Source organism: Lepisosteus platostomus, chromosome 27 (assembly GCF_059453375.1).
Source record: "Lepisosteus platostomus isolate fLepPlt1 chromosome 27, fLepPlt1.hap1, whole genome shotgun sequence".
In the NCBI taxonomy this organism is placed as follows: domain Eukaryota; kingdom Metazoa; phylum Chordata; class Actinopteri; order Semionotiformes; family Lepisosteidae; genus Lepisosteus; species Lepisosteus platostomus.
The window spans coordinates 4,710,531-4,727,583 of NC_142637.1; the positions used below are offsets into that span (position 1 = coordinate 4,710,531).

Sequence of the window (17,053 nt, forward strand, 5' to 3'; positions counted from 1 at the left end):
AAAATCGTTTCATGCTAACTTTTTAAATTATTTCTGTTTTTACAGACAACGCAAAAAGGAATTGGTCCTACAAATGTAAAACGTTTTGACATCGCCTGGACTTCATGATTATTATACAATAGGAGTTAAAACGTTTACGGTGAGTATTCTGTATTCAATCTAAATCGGATCGTTCAATTGCAATTAAACTAATTGCCATTACCCTTAGAACTGTTAGGTTGAAAATTGGGCAACAGAACTACAGTTCCCACAATCCACCGGGTGCCTATAACCTATATGTGGATTGGAAGAGTTGCCTTCGCCAATAGCAGCTGCACTTGCTGGCATGTTTTCGGAGTTAAGTGACATTGGCCAGGCGGTGTAGCAGAAAGTGGTCTGATAAAGCCTGCAATGAATTTCTGTAGATCGACTTCGTTGCTGTTCAGCGGAATTAGGATTAACTTGTCCAGGTAAACAATTCCTACTCTAAATAGACGCAGGAACGTATGAAATTATATTTACTGCAACTGTTGCAGAACGGACAGTAGGCACGTTAGCATGGGGTCATATGGTATGTAGGCTACCTGGATTTGTCGGGAGATAGTAAGCACGGATTCAAACCACCTGAGTTTCTTACAACCCCAACGTTACAGGGAGCTGAGTATTGCTAGTGTTTGATTTTATGTAGACACTTTTAATTTTCTCTAGCGTTTTTCTTTTTTTTTTCAGAAGCAGGCTGGTTTATTTGTTCCAAAAACAAAACCCGTCTAGATTTATACGTACTGCAATTAAAAAGTGCTTTTTTTCCCTGTACTCCAGTGTTTCTTGTCTCGTTCCTAAAAAGGTTTAGGCTTGTAAGACACTGACTGTGTAGGAATTTGAGGCAGATGCATATAGTGGGGAAGGATGATTAATCTGACCATATCCCATTTCCCCTTTGCCTGGTTCCTTGCCTGTGTTCTTTACACCACTGGACTCGGAAACATGCACCGCCAGGTGTGAGTACTGGTTTGTGCACTGAAGCCCAGCTGTGTGGTATTCTCAGCAGACTGTGTTTGATGAAGCTGACCGTGTGCCCTGGTTAGATCTGCAATCTATTACTCTGCAGGGGTTCTCCTGTTTCACCTTGCACTTTGAATTATTCCACGGATGTCACACTCCTGGAGTGTGTGCGCGCCCACCCACTGGTGTGCTTGGCTGGTGATGCCTTTCCCTCCGAGTGCCATACGGACCCCGTGGAAGTCAGACGCTGTTGCTGTTGCTTGTGAAACATCAGCCGGCTGAGCTGTCTTGGTCAGTGAAGCTCCTGCTGAATACTCGCCCCTCTTATAGAAGGAGATCTGCTCTTGCAGTCATGCTTCCGAGTTTCCGAGTCCAGTGGTGTAAAGAACACAGGCAAGGAACCAGGCAAAGGGGAAATGGGATATGGTCAGATTAATCATCTTTCCCCACTATATGCATCTGCCTCAAATTCCTACACAGTCAGTGTCTTACAAGCCTAAACCTTTTTAGGAACGAGACAAGAAACACTGGAGTACAGGGAAAAAAAAGCACTTTTTGTCTTACAGTACTTTTTTTTTTTTTTAATTGCAGTACGTATAAATCTAGACGGGTTTTGTTTTTGGAACAAATAAACCAGCCTGCTTCTGAAAAAAGAAAAACGCTAGTATTTACTACAGGTAACCAGGCCTGTCCTACATGACCGGAAGCATGCTGGGATGTTATTTGCCCTTGCTGTCAATGTACCGAGTGTTTGCGTTTACCTGTAAGTGTATTCAGAGTCCTTTAACAGCTGTTTCTTTCCCAGGGCTCTCCTGAAGCAGGGTCCTGTGTGCGGTCCCTCCTACCTCCGTCCGGCCAGCAGCTGGGTCCTGTCCCACGCGGCCGCGGACCGCCCGGCCCTGCCCGGCGGGCTGCCGAGACGGACGGGCGCCCCGGGGCTCCTGCAGGGGCTGCCCTGGCACCAGCAGGTCCGCACCCGCAAGCGCGGCCTGGAGTACCAGCCCAACAACATCAAGAGGAAGCGCACCCACGGGTGGATCAAGAGGATCAGCTCGCGAGGCGGGATCGAGGTGATCCTGCGGCGCATGCTCAAGGGGAGGAAGTCGCTGACGCACTGAAGTCTGGGCCCGGGGCGTCCCAAGGCGGATGTTTGAGTTATGGCTGTAACCCAGGGCTCATCGCCCCTGGCGCTGGGCCGAAATGCGTGTGCTTGGCCGAGCATCCTGCAGCCAACTCCCAGCGTGCTTTGCAGCTCATTCCATGTCTCCCAGCGTGCTGGTCTCCTCGATTGCCTGTCTGGCCTGGGCAGCATGTCTACAAACAAACAATCTGGTCTATTTAAAAGCTCGCTGTCGTGCCCGGTTTTATGTGCTCACATCTAAGAACGCTTTTTCTTCACCGGACTTTTCTGAATTCATTAGTGGATGAACGGAATAAAACTTGCTGATGTTCCAATGAAGATGTGTCGTTACGGGCTTTTGTTTTTTCTCCTCAACTAATAAAGCAGTTTTATGTAACCTACTGTATGACTACTATACCTTTTACTGGTGTTCTTTAAATCTCTAAAAATACAAACTGGTGAGGAATATTTTTTGTCTGAATAGCTTTATTTTGTTTTTAAAAGTGTGGTGAGAATGTGCCAGTAAATTTTACTTAATTATGTAATGTCTTTGGAGTTCTGTGATAGGCATATTGATTACCCTGGGACTATGAGAGCAGAACAATGTCATTATTAGAACTGATTATCATCCATGATTGAGTACTGTGAGGTGTAGTTTCAATATGCTGGATGTTGCCCTGCACCAGTAATCCAGTGTAAAAATCTGATCAAGTCTCCCTAAACCTCTAATCTGGGATTTCTAACAGTGGCATTGTAATGATTGATTTTTATAAATTGATTCCCTTATAGGAATACACAAGATGCAATTTCACTCTTCTATATTTGATGTTCGTGTAACAGATACTCAGGGACACCAAATGAGGGTTACTATTTGTGTTGCAGGACAGTTATTGGGTATGATTTACCCAATAGGCTCATTTTATTCAACATTTCCCACTGAAGAATGTGTACATCAGTATCCCTGGAGAAGAGCCAGGAGGACTGTGTGGGTCACTGAGGCTGCTGATTTCAGTAGCCACAATCCCATCTGGAAAAACAGATAATTATGGGTTTGTCAGAAGTATTTGTTCTTCCCTGAGCCTTTTCTCAAATGCTGGAAGGTGGCAGTTTGAAAAGGTGATGTGCAGTGATTTTGGAGAAAAAAACGTAAGCCTCAAAACCCATGTTCAGGAAGCCCTGATGTTTACAGAAAACATGTTCTTGGGTTTGGACATCCATAGGCTGAAATGAACTCTGGCAGACATCTCTGCATGTTCTGAAAGGCACAGTAGAGAAACATACAAGGACCAAAGAAATAAAGGTAAGAAGTAATATTTTGTAGCTGAACAATATTTAGTAAGATATTTTAACCATGGATTTCACTTTCTATTCAGATTGAAAACAGTGGGGCAGCTCTAGAGGTGAGTGACTAGTGCTGCTGACTTGCAGCTCTTGGTCCTGGGCTCTTTACAGGCCTGAGGGAAGCAAAAGTCACACTTTGCCACCTGGTGGCAAAAAAAAGAATTGATGAATGAGATTGGAGGGTCAACATGAAGAGTTGCGTTTTGCACGTGCTCATTGAATTTCTGAAGAAAAGGTTAGTTGATACAAGTGTGGCATAGATAAATACTTAATGATTTTCTTAATGGCTGTCGAACAAAAAAAACCTTATGTACAAAGTACTGGCATTACCTAGGAAGTGAGATGTGCTCTGTTTGTCTCTTTAGCTTCACATCCTTTAAAACAAATAAATGCAGTCTCTCTCACTGAATTTCTCGGCCTTTGGAATGAGATTGTACTTTTCCTTTATTAAGAGATCTTAATATTGCTGGCAATAATGTCTGCATTCTTAATATATGAGATACCACATAATGAAGTTAATGTGGGTACTGCAGTGACAGAAAGCAGTGATATCCTTCTTCCAGGCCTTAATTGCATGCTTGATTAACGGCTCTGTTGTTTCAGCATCCTGCTGAAGGTCTGCACTGCTCTAGTGCTGGAGCAGACCCAGACACTTTCTTCAGCTGCCCTGTAAGAAGGCTGGTAACCGAATTTGTATCCCTCTGAATCTCCCTTTCCAGCTTGTTGAAATATTCCTGGTAAAGCAAGAATGATTTTCACAGCCCAGGGACAGATAAATCTTACATTGAGCAAAGCAAGGACTCATTTTGCAAAACAGTTCCGGAGTTCAGTTGAATTCACTGCCTTCAGAATTGGCTGCAATTTGACAATGGAAAGATTTTATTGGCCAGAATTCATACAAACGGCAGGAAATCTGAACAGTGACCAATGCTGATTCATCACTGGTGGTGTGTGTGTAGCATGTGTGCTTTCCCAAAATCATTTTGTGAATGACCCATATTTAATTTTAAAACCTTTATTATGAGCAACAACATATTCAAAACAGGAAGAGAAAGAGAGATTCGTAGGAAGTAAAGTGAGGCAGGGATATTGGATATCTATATTGAGATAGATAGATATATAAAAAAGACAAGCAAAAACAGACATCAGAATAGACTAAAAATTAAAATAAGTACACCAATACAACATAAAATAAATAGAGTTAGGTGTGTGCAAAATATGCTAATAGTCACTGTAAAACAATAAAATATGTGCAAAATACGCATAGGTATATACAGATTGAAAGTACCACAGTATAGACAGTATATTAATGCAGTGTCCAAAAAGTACATGAGTACTTTGAGTGCTGCCTTTGATCTTGATCCATGATCTTGACCCAGTGATGGCTTTGAGAGGAGGCAGTAAGACATGACAAATCATGCATAAAAAATGCAAGTATATCATTATGGATATAGTTGCCTGTCACACCTATCTGAGCACGTATCCAAAACTTAAATGTACAATGCAGGGCTTTAAGCCCTGTCAAAATCAGCCATTCCCAAACACTCCTTCCCAATCCTGGCCCTGGAGGCTCACACAACATCCGGGTTTTCCAGCTAAGCTCTCAGTTACACAACTGAATCCTTAATTGACTTAAATCTGTTGGAGGATGCCTTTTATAACATTTGTAAAAATCCTCCAATTTTGGGATAGAACTAAAAACTGGCCGATATTCCCATTGAGCAAGTTCTTCGTTCAAATAAGGCCTCAGCTGGGTAACCGACTGAAATGAAAACCCACAGGTATGAGATTGTCCAGGACCCAGGATTGGAAACCCTTGTCCAGAAGGTACCACTCTTCTGCTATCAAAATGGGAGGTGTTGGCTGCCCATTAAGTGCAGCAGATTGGGATCCAGTGGCACCAGACTTCAATGCGGCTGCTGCTAACAGTGTAATGTAGAATAACGGAGTCACGAAGCCATCAGCGCTAATGGAGCTGTATTTATAGCCATTCCCTCCAACCTTCTCCAGCCGCCTGAATGTCTGGGCTGAATGAAGGCTTTAAATATTCATTATCATACAGACAGCAACTCGAAAAGCATAGCACACCCATGCAGTCATCAAGCTGCTCAATATATCCAGTTATACACGTCAGAACAGAGCCAGAGGTATGTGAAGTGTATCTTGACTTAAATAAAAGAATCCTCATTTGGTATTAATCCATTTTACAGTGCGATACGATAATACCTTATTGTCTGTATTCTCAGGAATTTGTTTTGCACGTAGAATACTTTGCAAAAGATTATGTGTTTTGTTGTTGCTCTAGTGAAATAACGCTTGAGCAGAAATGTTTTCAATCTTCAGTTTTAGGGATGCTTTTAGAAAGTTTTATGGGGTTTGCAAATGGTATCAACTCCATGCCTTTTCCTATTTTGCAGAACTCCCCCCGTTCAGAAGTGTTAGCTCAACTGCAACCCGGCAGACTTCAGCAGAAGGGAAATAAGATGAACAGTCATTGTGGGGTTTCTGATACATTGACAGCTCCATCTGTGTCTCTTCATCATAAATTGATCACCTATCAAGAACATTTTATTTGAAATAAAAAAGCAAAATATTACTATGTAAGCTCAGGAGAGGCTGCATAAAGTTATTTATGTTAAAGATATTGGAAAAAAATTTATATATTTTAATTTAGCAGATCTGGTACAGGCTTCCAAGAGTTTTGGGGAATAATAAATTATATGAATAGCGGACACGGTGCTCCCCCGGGACTTGACTGAGAAGCACTGCTCTGTATGTTGAGAGAACTGTTATAAATCAGCAGAATCCTTGCAGAACTTTACAGAAGACTTGATGTCATGAGATATGGGGCTTCATTAAACGTATCTGGTTCAGGTTTGCTGTCCTGTGGATTTATTAGTCTTTAGAAACTGATTTTAATGGCCACCTACGAATACTGCTGGAGAGGGGCTCTGCCCCCTTGTCTACACGGCGCTTATTAGATGACCACTATAAATCCAGACACAGGCATGAATGACATACACACTAAAAAATAAGTCTCTTATATTTCATACACCAGAGTGAGAGAGGGTATGAAGCAGTCACCTATAGATTAAAGTACTGATGAATATATTAATAGTTTTTTATATCGGAATTCTCTATTTTTGTATATGTAATATTTTTCTAAGGACGGGTTTCTGTAGCGAGACCATGCGTTTCAAGACGCAAAAATAAAGTAATTTAAAATCCTTCAATCTAGAAGAGAACTGTTTCGAGTTTAACGCGTCATAAACATATAAAATTAAACTGAAACGTGCACTACAACTCCCAAGCTCCCCCGCGAAGGGAGACTCCCAGCAGCTCACCTCTCAGGCACTATTTGGCTACGCACGTGACTAAGCGAACGCCTCAACCTACCGCGCCGTTCGGGTGGGTCTGGAAATGATAGACAGGTAGAACTGTCCAATAGAAAAGGGCGCTGTTGATCGACACGCAGCACAAGGTCTTGAGAGGCTCTCTGAGAATAGGGCTGTGCTTCGTATCCAATGAGAGCCGTCCAGAGGCGTAACAAGATCTAACAGGTTAGGATGTGTGTTTTCGGGGCTTGCTTGTTGGTTGTGCCGAAGTAAAGATGGTGGGTTTCAACTGAAAAAGAGATCTTGTGCATATATTTTTCAACTCTGTTTCAGTATTATTGTAGTATAACCTTAAAAGTTCATAATATCGGTACTGACGGCAGGAGCCTGGAAGCAGGGTCGAGGCAGCTAGAGGAGTGTGTCGTGGAGGATATGATTGTATTTCGGTAACCGTGTATATTGTGCTGTATTGTGCTCTATATATACACAATCCGACGTTTTCTTTTGATAATTTGGATTTGAGGACTTAAATTCGAGAGGCATGGACAAGGTATGGTGTAACTTGACTTCTCTTTCTTGTCGTGGGGTGGTGAGGGCATGGCTGCAGGGTGACGTTCGCGCGCGTCTGTCTTTTATGACGGTGTGTTTTAAAATGTGGTTTTATATTGTGTTCTTTGTAGTCGACTAAAGGGTGTAAAACAACCGTCGCTGCAGAAAATCTTCCCAGGGAGCCTCCGGCTGAAGTCGAGACAACGGCCGAGCTCCGACGAAGCGCCATCATATTTGTCTCGGATTTTTAGACCGTTAAACCGCTCGCCTTTCGCCCAGTAACACAAAACACCCGCTCTCGCATCAACACCCAGCTACGTCGCTTTTCACTTTTTTTTTTGAGTTCCGTGTTTAAGTAGGATTCTGTCGGCTAGTCTTTCCGTGAACGTCTGCTGTGTAACGCCGGCTGTGTCACCGTAGAGCCTGCTTCCTGGGCAGAGCATATATCCTGCTGTCCGACATGATAAGGACGGGTTATTTGGGTTATTTTAAACTGCAAGTGGAATACGTGTAAATGGGTTTCTGCTCTTAAGCGTGTGTACGCCGTTTCCCCAGACGCTGGGGCGACTGTACCCTTACCCCGGGGTGAATGTCTTTTTGTCTGGAGTCCACACCCAGGCATGCATTATCTAGCAACCACCTCCAATTCTGTTCACCAGAGCTAGCTGAATTAGGGCGGCGCATTTTACACAGATTTGGGGAGCCTCGGGGGGAGAGAGAACGTTCCTCCCAAGTTGAGGTGTTTTAAAATCACTGTTGTCATCATAGATTGTTACAAGGGCCACGGGCAGTAATTGCAGTACCGATGACATGTTTTGTCTGCATCCGCGACGGACCACGTAACCCGGAGAGTCCTCGCCTGTTCGGGGCCCTTATCAGTCGCTAATGGGAGCACCTCCAGGCTTCAAGCCCTTGAGGACTGGGGTTTCCTGCCCTCGTGTGTGTGTGTGTGATATCACTCATGGCACAGCCCATCAGGGCTTTCTGATTGGTGATCTTAGTGCAGGAGAGTGGTTGTGTTCATTTGTTGGTGGCAATGTAAAGAGATAAATTGTTCTAGAATTCTAGTTCGATCATTTTTAACCATTTATTTCCTTTGCGCGCTTTTAATCTGCTACTAGTACGCATCCTTTTAGGATCTAGAAGAACACACGCTTTGCCCTCGTATTGAAGGGGATCTGTTTGTTTCATTTCCCCCCGAGTATTTATTTTTAGAAGCGTGAGGTTAAAAACACTCACGAGGCTTGTTAACAGAACATATGTATGTTCTCCAAAGCACTTAAAAAACAACTGATTCTGCAGTTAGGAGTACAGCGGGGGGAGCACAAACCATAACTTGCATCTTTATGAAAGTTATACCTGCTTTTTGATCAAAATCTAATTGACCCAGAAGGAGTTGGTGCCTCTCCAGAAGGAAGATGACAGTAATTGCTGTCTGCATACAAAGTGTTCTACAAAATGTGTTTCAAGCCTGCATACTGTCTGAATGTTTGTGGTTGTTAAAAGAACAGTGTTTATTTTGCTTTAAAAAATGGAACAAAAAACTTAAGTCTTCTTATTTATTGTTGTAGTCTTCTTATTTATTGTTATTGTCATCCTGTAAAGCGCTTTGAGAAGCCACCTTTAAAGGCGCTATATAAAATAAAGTTTATTATTATTATTAAGTTAATGACTTGTTCTGCAGAGTAATGTTTTCTAGAGCTAGTACTGCAGAAATAGTTCCCATGTCGCCACCTTTGAATGTGCATCTTCCTTAGGGACAAGAAATTGTTCTGGAACCCAGTTAGCATTGCACAGTGCTCTGCTTCTTACGTGTCATTCAAAAACTGTTTTAACCATCACAGCCATGTGCTGTTTGACTTTTTATGATTAAGCAAAAGCTGTAGGCAGAACAGGTAAGTAGGTGTGCATGCAACATAATTAAAACTGTCGAACTCCTAGATGCTATGCTGTAGACTTGTGAAGTATAACAGAGATTATTATATTCCTGCAGCTGTGCGCAGGCTAGTTTTTTTAACCATGTTGTCTGACAACTGGCCTATTGTGTTGCAGGCGGATTTCTTGAAAGGCCTTCCTGTCTACAACAAGAGCAATTTCAGCAGGTTTCATGCCGATTCAGTGTGCAAAGCGTCGGTGAGTATTGATTGCCTGCTACAGGTGCGGGATATTGTAGGGTTCAAGAGATTAAACGTAATCAAAACTGGCCGATTATTTCATTTTTTTTTTAATTGAGAGAATGTTGGTCTTCTCGTTCTGCTGATATGGGTAGTCGTGGCCTTGATGAGCTCCTGCCTTCTCATGTTTTGCAGATGTGAGTTGGCTCTCGTGAAATTTATGCTACCTGTTGTAAAACTGGTGGCAAGTCACGCTATAGCTGTATGGAGTTTGTCATGCTGCTAGGATGATAAATGGTATCGGCAAAAGTGCTATAAAAAGAAAATGTTGGATATCCCATGATTCTTTCAAGGGATACTGGTATGAGATGTGAATCTGACCTTTAGACTCTGCAGCCCAGTTCTTTTTATCTGGCATGCTAGCAGTATCTTCCAAGTCTAATCTGCAAGCCTTTGTTTGTTTGTTAACCGTTTTCTGCACAAATAGTTAGGATGTCTTTGTTTGGTGATTAGCTGTGCATATGTCTCATTTTAAAGTCTTAGGCAATGGGTCTCAAACAGCCCTGCATGTGCTACCAAATTATCTGCTACTTATCTCTAAATAAAATGATTCACAGGACTAAGACCTGCGTATCTGTAGAAGATGTGTAGTTTGTGCTATACTTTTTTTAGACCTTAAATTCAATGTATTATTAATGGCTGGGTTTAATATTTTTGTCTCTATTGTTAAAGTACTGTTTATTTATTTTTATAAATAGTATAAGCCCAGAAATTTGAGCTGGAGTATAACTTAAACTTTTATGAAAACGCAGGCAGCTTAGGTCTGTCTTTTTTTTAAAAATAAAATTAAAAAGCCTTATGCAAAATGATCAACCTAAGTATTCAGTTTTATCAAATACTGCTCTGGATTGAAGTATTCAATTGTAGTGTTGGCAGTAAGGGATTGGTATTGTAATGCATGCTTGCTGAAATGAGAGAGGATGAAAAATTTAGAAGAAAATGAGGGATCTGTGATATGTCCATTGTTATACCAAGTTCACGTTCCCAGAACTGTTTTATTCCCTCCAAAGGGTATTATCTTTATCCACACTTAGTTTAAGCACTGTGAAATGTTCTCTAGGGCCAACAGTGGCAGGAAGAGCCTGCTCATGTCACTGGTTAGTGACCTTAGCAGAGCTGCTCTCTCCCAGCCTCCCTCATTGAGCTTTGTTTTACAGAACAGGAGACCATCTGTGTACCTCCCCACACGCGAGTATCCTTCTGAACAGAGTAAGTGTCTTTGGAATTTCACTCTGGGATTGAGCTGGGACACCCAGTAAGAGAAGGTCCACTTCCCGTGTGAAGCATAATGTAGTACTGAGCAGAAATGGAAAGAGCTGATTTTGCGTTTCTGCTGGGGGGAGGTGCAGGTCCAGCTGACTCTTTCACAGGGTTTGCTGTGTCACTCCCATTCATGAATCCCTGGGTCAACTCAGCCGGTCTTTCTCCACCCTCCCACCACTGAGAAATGTGATGCACAATATAAACCCAACATTAGGTCACACAGTAGTGATGGTGAATTAGGACTTTCACAATTTAGTACTCATTTGAAATGTTTTTTTGTTTCCCTCACTGTTATGAAGACCTCCAGAACGTCATGATTAGGTCTTAGAATAATTTGAACAAAGCTGAATGATGCTGTTAATTAACACATTAATTTAATTTACTAATTATGTTCATGTACAAATTTAATATAAATTTGCACTCACTACTTGTTCCCAAATCTTTCTCGCCTTTAATTTTTTCCAGTAACTTCAAGTAGCCTCCACTGTCTTTGAACTTCTGTTTTGCACCTTACTTTTAAATTTAGTAGACAAATATCATGCATGTTTAAAGAAATCTGTTTGAGTGAATTTGGCTTTAAATATTCATGCATTTGTAAATTTGATGCAGATTAGTGTAAAGGGAGGTTTTACTTGAAAATAAACACCAGAAACCCTAGTCTTAATCCCTTCCTTGAGGTTCTGTGAATCATACAGAACTAACAGTGGATTGTACTAAAGGGGGTTGTCTTTGCTGAGCAGCTGGTCAGAACTAAAAAGCTTAAATGTATGTTAACTGGTTTTGATGATGTATCATTCTTACAGATACTTTTTCTGCATGAAGTGTTCATGAAATCCTGCACACTGTTCTAAAGCAGAGCTTTCTCTCTTGTTGCACATCATGTGTAAATTATGGGGCATGAGTGTAAATTCTACATAGCAATGATCTTAGTAAATGTTTCTTTGTACTTTTAGTTCTTTTATAACCTTTGCTTAGTGCAGCATTTTTATAGATGGGGATTATCATCCATGATGGATGGTAAAATATGTACCCCATGGAAGGAAATGAGGACAGATCCAAATGGAGTTGCATGTAAAGCAAAAATGTTGAGTCTGAGTGGCGGTTGAATGTTGAAGGGAGCTTTCTGATTGCAGGAATAGCCCTTTACATTTGCCTCTACAGCTTTGTACTCCGCCAAATCTCATTTGATGGAAATAAACTCATGACGCTTCTATAAATGTCAGAAAACTATGCTTTGTTTTAGACCTGATAGTTTCCTTCGTAAATGTGTGTTTTTTCCCTGTTTGGAAAAATAGCTTGTGGTCTATTATTTTAGAAGTGCATTTCTAAAAATCATTGTGCGGGACATTATATAAAGGTTTATTTGATAATTGATTTCATGTTTTTCAGTCATTGTCACCGAGAAGACGAATATTCTTCTGCGCTACCTTCATCAACAGTGGGATAAGAAGGTAAGAATCGCTTTCTTAATGTGGGGATTGTGATGCATTCTGAAAATTTGGAGTTGACTTTGCTTTCCATTTGATTCTTGCTATATCATATAAATAGTTTTTGGTTGCAGGAGACAAATTGGTTCTTTCTACGTGTTCCCATTAGGTGAGTGTAGCCAAGTTTGTTTTTGTGTGAAGCTTTAACACATTGCAATGGCTACAATTCTACTGTATGGCATCTATTTCAGGGAGGTCCCACTCCTAGAAGACATTGATTAATGGCTGAAGTTAAGCCAGTAAAAAGCTGATTTGGCTCAGAAGTTAAACTGGAACCAAAACCTACAGATGTGTGATGTACAGTCATCTCCAAACACTGCTAGAAGTGGTTGAGGCGGTTAGGGCAGTGTCCCTCCATCCTGCTCCTTTTTTTTCCATTCCAGTTCAGCATCTATTACACGTGTAGGCTGAGATTCGAAATTGACCCTAAACCTGTCCAAGGTATTGGGTTTCAGATCTCCTGTCACTGAAGTTTATCGCAGTAGCACCCAGCCCTGTGTGGGTTCACGTTTCAGTTTTTTTTTTTCTTCTCTCTCCGTCTTCAACAGAATGCGGCCAAGAAGCGGGAACAGGAGCAAGGAGAGGGGGAGAGCCCCGCCCCCCCCCGGAAAATCGCTCGGACAGACAGCCAGGACATGAACGAAGACACTTAAGCAGAGCCTTTTTCCCAGTGCATGACCCACACCCACACTTACATCTACATGCACTCTGACCTCCACAAGACGAAAGACGGAAAACGGAAGGACGGATTACCAGGACTTGGGAAGGACACTAAGTGTTCGTTTGTATATTTTACTCGTCGCAAGAGCTTCCCATTGTGCTCCCTATGCTCTCTCCCCTCACACTGCCCAGCCTTGGATAAGAGGAGGGGGGAGGGGTCAGGGCTGACGCAACATCCCTCTGAAGCTGCCTGTTCTGATGGACCCTCCAGTGGTACCCCCGCGTGGTGGTATCAGCACAGAAACACTGGGGATCTCTCCTTCGTGTTGGCATCCTATATCTATCAGTGCATTTTTTTTACTTTGAGTAGCATGAACGCTTGTGCTAGCCATAGCAGATTAGTTACTGAGGTTGAGTCTTTTTTTTTTTTGATGTGTTGCATTTAATTTAACTGGGCTTGGAATAAATAGATTAAGTGTGGTGGCCCATTGTTGGCTTAGCCTTGAATGTTTTGTGGCAAAAATAATGGTTAACTTTGTTACCCATTGTTTTGAAGCAGACTGACGGATCTGTTCTGTTCTGATTTTTGGTTGCTTGTCTGCATTCTTTCATTTCTCAAACAGCTTCAGCACCTCACTGGAGGACTGCATTCCTCTGAATGCCTGTACAAGGCAGAAGGCACATCATCTTCTGCTGGTTCTTTTTGCATGCCGGTACATCTTTGGGTTTTTACAGATAGTGTCTGAAGAAAGGTTCTGTAGAACCTGGTCCCCCACCTGATGTGTTCCTAGAGGAAGATGGTGAACAATTGAAACCGGACTTCATTAAATGTCTTTTAGAGACGTTTTGAGATTGCAGTACACAAATCCATTAAGTTATACCTTCAAGGGCGATTTAACTGTGGGTTTGGAATTGGGGTTTAAGCTTTGACTGCTTCAGCCACTTACATACCTTGTCCCTCAGTTCAAGCCCTCGTTAAGGTTTTTGACTCTTTACAGAGTGCCTGATCATAATTAATGTTGAAGGTCTTAGACAACTCTCAGTTGTAATTGTAGGGAAAATTAATTGAGAATCAAAGTTGCCCGTTAAGTATCACAAACCTTTCACTTTAGTAGGTGTACTGCATCCTACTGTTTTTAATGGGAATTCATCCAGGAAATTGAGCAAACATGTCATGAGTTTGTTTACAGCATCTTATAAAGCTACGTCAAGCTCAGCAGTTCGATTTTCTTCCCCTGTTCTATATCACTTTTTAGCCTTCATGAATTAGATTATCACCCTTTGCTCTACTCTGTGTACTTTGTTGGGCTGTGGCTCACACAGACTGTTGTATCTTCAGAAACTCTTGTTGTAACCTTATAAATTTGTCTGAAAAGTCTGAATCTTTGTTCTTGAGTTGTCGTTGCGTTCAGTGTAATAAAAATCCAACACCTAAAGGTGAGTTGGTGTATGGCTCAAAATACACTATTGGCTGTCATGCTTAACATAGTAGTACACTGGTTTGGTGTAGTTTACTGGTGCAGAGTAAAGGCAAATCAATTTCCCGTTTCAACAGCCTTTTATTCTATGGGTTGAAAGATTAATATAGTGTCTGTGCAATGTAGTATTTTAAGTTTACAACTAGAGTATAGTTTAAAGTGGCAGTTATGAAACCTGTTATTAGTATGGAGATGTCACCATCTTGTGCTGTTAATAAGGGTCTTGAGGTTGCCTCATTTCCTAAATAATGAGGTTAGGATTATATTGTGAGTAAAACTTATTACAAAATGTGATACCCAAGCTCTCCACAAGAAGGGCCATTCTAGCACCATGGACAGCTCTTAGCAGAGAGGCGTTGGCATGAACTCCCCCTCATTCTCATCCATCCTTCCATTTACAATCAAATGTTGAACTGAATACGAAGCCTTTCACCCCTTGCAATCTGGGAGACTAACTGGGATTGTTATCAACACGTTTCATTTCAGCTCCAACACCAGACACCCTAGAGTATGTTCACCCTAGGCTTTTAAGAGCGGTGTTTGTTTTCTTACTGCTGTTAATGATGTACTTTGCCCCTTTTGTGGTCTTGTCCCCTGGATTTGGATTTTCTTTAGGAATAAGCGAAGAAGCTTGCTATTTTGGGAAAATATGGCTTGCCACTATAGTGAGTGTTGTGGAACAAATCTACTTTGCACTTTGGCATTCTCTTTTCAAGTTATTAGCTATTGGCCTAAATATGCTAATAAAATGTGTGGCTCAGTAGTACTTTACCACCATAGACTTTTTGCTAACCATTTAGTCTTCCTGGAATTGTTTAGTTCCGTGATTTTTGCCTCAAACCGTAAGGTGATATTCATAATTCAATTAAGTCATGTGATTCTGATGAGTATAATCTGTCATTGCACCTCAGACTGATGCCTTCCCATTCTGTTTCACTGAAGGACTTTAAAACTACCAATTCCCTAATTAGTGTAACTGGTAGAGGGGTCTAAGCTGAAATGGACTGGAAGAACCAAAGCAAACCAATGCAAGCCTAATGCTTAAAAAGGGAATATACAGTCGTTGGTTGAGTGTTACCAGAGTTTTTAAAGCCTGAGCCGTGATGGGTCGGCATTTATAGTTATGTGGATCCTTCACAGCCTAGATGCTAAGATGTCAATTGTTAACATCTAAACCGAGCAATGCAGTATGAGCGACAAGTGGTGGAGCAGGTGTTGTCACATTGTGTACATGTCTGTCAATGTTTTTGTTTTTACATGCTGTTACTTGTGCAGGCTATCACTGTTGATAGCACTCTTTGATATTGTGTCGGCAGTTTTATCTGCTTTGCTTTTTTTTACCACTTAAGGCTGTCAGATTAAAGCTGGCATTTACACAGAGCCCATGCGATTGAGTCCCATTGATTTGTGATCAAATTGATAATTGGTTGATAGTGTCAGATGGGGTAAATGCTTCAGTTTGGCAAGTTTCTGCTGCCAGTCTGAACTTGAGCGAATGGGTAATGTGTAAATGAAGGTGTGGGGAAATTAGCCAGAATTAAATTCCCCAATCTTGTTTTTTTACTGCTGCTATGTAAAATTATCCCTTTTCTTGTACCTAACTTCTTGTTTTTCATTGTATTATTGTCTTTGCTTGTAAAAAAAAAAAAAGCAACCCTACAATGTTTTTTGTCACACTTTTCTTGTGTACTTTAAGACTGAAACGCACAACTTCCAAGTTTGTGATGTCCATGCTTGACATTGCTTTTCCTTCTTGGCCGTAGTAATTGGGGATCTGCAAGTTTGGAATCTTTAATGTATTGTGGGTGTATAGTCCCTGACTATATTATGTCAGTGTAATAGTAATGCAACACACATGCCAAAGCAGGTGCTTTTGCTGGATGGATGAATGTACTGGGGTGGTGTCTCTTAGGAGGTCAGAAAGAACCCCATTACCTGTAAAGCGTTTTGAGTGTCCAGAAAAAGCGCTATATAAGCGTAAGCAATTATTATTAAAACAAGAAGTGGCACTGCCGTCTTCCTCAGCCCTCTCTCTCCTAGTTCTCCAGTATGCCGTCAAACCTAGTGTAGCAATAACTTTAGTATGAATCGAACCGTGTGATAGACATGGATGGGTCTGGTGTTTTTTTTTGTGTGTTTATATTCCTTTGGGTTTACGGTTTCATATCTTAGCTCTTTTAAATAAAATTGCTCTTACTAGTGTGAATGGAAAATGTGTTCTTAATGCTAGAAGCGGACTTTCAGACTAGACCAATTAAAGACAAAGTGCACGCATGCTAACTAGCTAGTCCCTGGGATGGAATATGTCCTGCAGGGAGACGTAAGCGGTTCAGCCTAGGATGTGTTTTGAATGTCAATACGATACAAATACAAAGCAGTCCTCATTCAGATGTTTTTAAAGGAATCGTGTACAGTAAGTCACTTTTCTCAACCTTTGAGGTTGATGCTGGCTGATTGGATAAGGACCAGTTGTCCCACAGATGAGAACTGGCTGTGTGGATGCATACACCTGCCTTTCAAGAGCAGTACCGGCTTTGCATCATAATGCAATCATTGTCCAGATCATCAGTCCCATTTTCTTTCAAATCTCGTTTCCCTATTTAACGGAGCACTCCTTTATTTACCTGTTTTATAAATTAACTGGGCCCAGAAAAAAAAAATCATG

At 41.4% G+C, this 17,053-nt stretch overlaps 2 protein-coding genes across 3 annotated transcripts; both read left to right on the top strand.

Moving 5' to 3' along the window:
• Positions 1–316: 316 nt before the first annotated feature.
• Positions 317–2,569, top strand: mrpl34 (mitochondrial ribosomal protein L34). Its single transcript, XM_088622170.1, has 2 exons — positions 317–449; positions 1,787–2,569. Exons 1-2 carry the CDS (start codon positions 391–393, stop codon positions 2,097–2,099), a joined length of 372 nt encoding a protein of 123 aa, XP_088478296.1. The 5' UTR covers positions 317–390; the 3' UTR covers positions 2,100–2,569.
• Positions 2,570–6,975: 4,406 nt separating this feature from the next.
• On the top strand, positions 6,976–16,054 carry dda1 (DET1 and DDB1 associated 1). 2 transcript variants are annotated; one of them, XM_088622306.1, is made up of 5 exons: positions 6,976–7,055; positions 9,379–9,459; positions 10,658–10,709; positions 12,153–12,214; positions 12,799–16,054. In XM_088622306.1, exons 1-5 carry the CDS (start codon positions 7,053–7,055, stop codon positions 12,901–12,903), a joined length of 303 nt encoding a protein of 100 aa, XP_088478432.1. In that variant the 5' UTR covers positions 6,976–7,052; the 3' UTR covers positions 12,904–16,054. The 2 variants fall into 2 exon arrangements, with proteins under 2 accessions (XP_088478432.1, XP_088478430.1); XM_088622304.1 differs by having other exon boundaries at positions 7,009–7,327.
• Positions 16,055–17,053: the final 999 nt, after the last annotated feature.

What these genes read in the sequence shown, in the direction of transcription:
- mrpl34 (XM_088622170.1), top strand. Translation starts at nt 391, where the DNA reads ATGAATTTCTGTAGATCGACTTCGTTGCTGTTCAGCGGAATTAGGATT. An exon ending in ATTAGGATTAACTTGTCCAG is followed by an intron (nt 450 to 1,786) that starts GTAAACAATTCC and finishes TTTCTTTCCCAG; the next exon opens with GGCTCTCCTGAAGCAGGGTC.
- dda1 (XM_088622304.1), top strand. An exon ending in ATTCAGTGTGCAAAGCGTCG is followed by an intron (nt 9,460 to 10,657) that starts GTGAGTATTGAT and finishes TTTGTTTTACAG; the next exon opens with AACAGGAGACCATCTGTGTA. An exon ending in CGAGTATCCTTCTGAACAGA is followed by an intron (nt 10,710 to 12,152) that starts GTAAGTGTCTTT and finishes CATGTTTTTCAG; the next exon opens with TCATTGTCACCGAGAAGACG.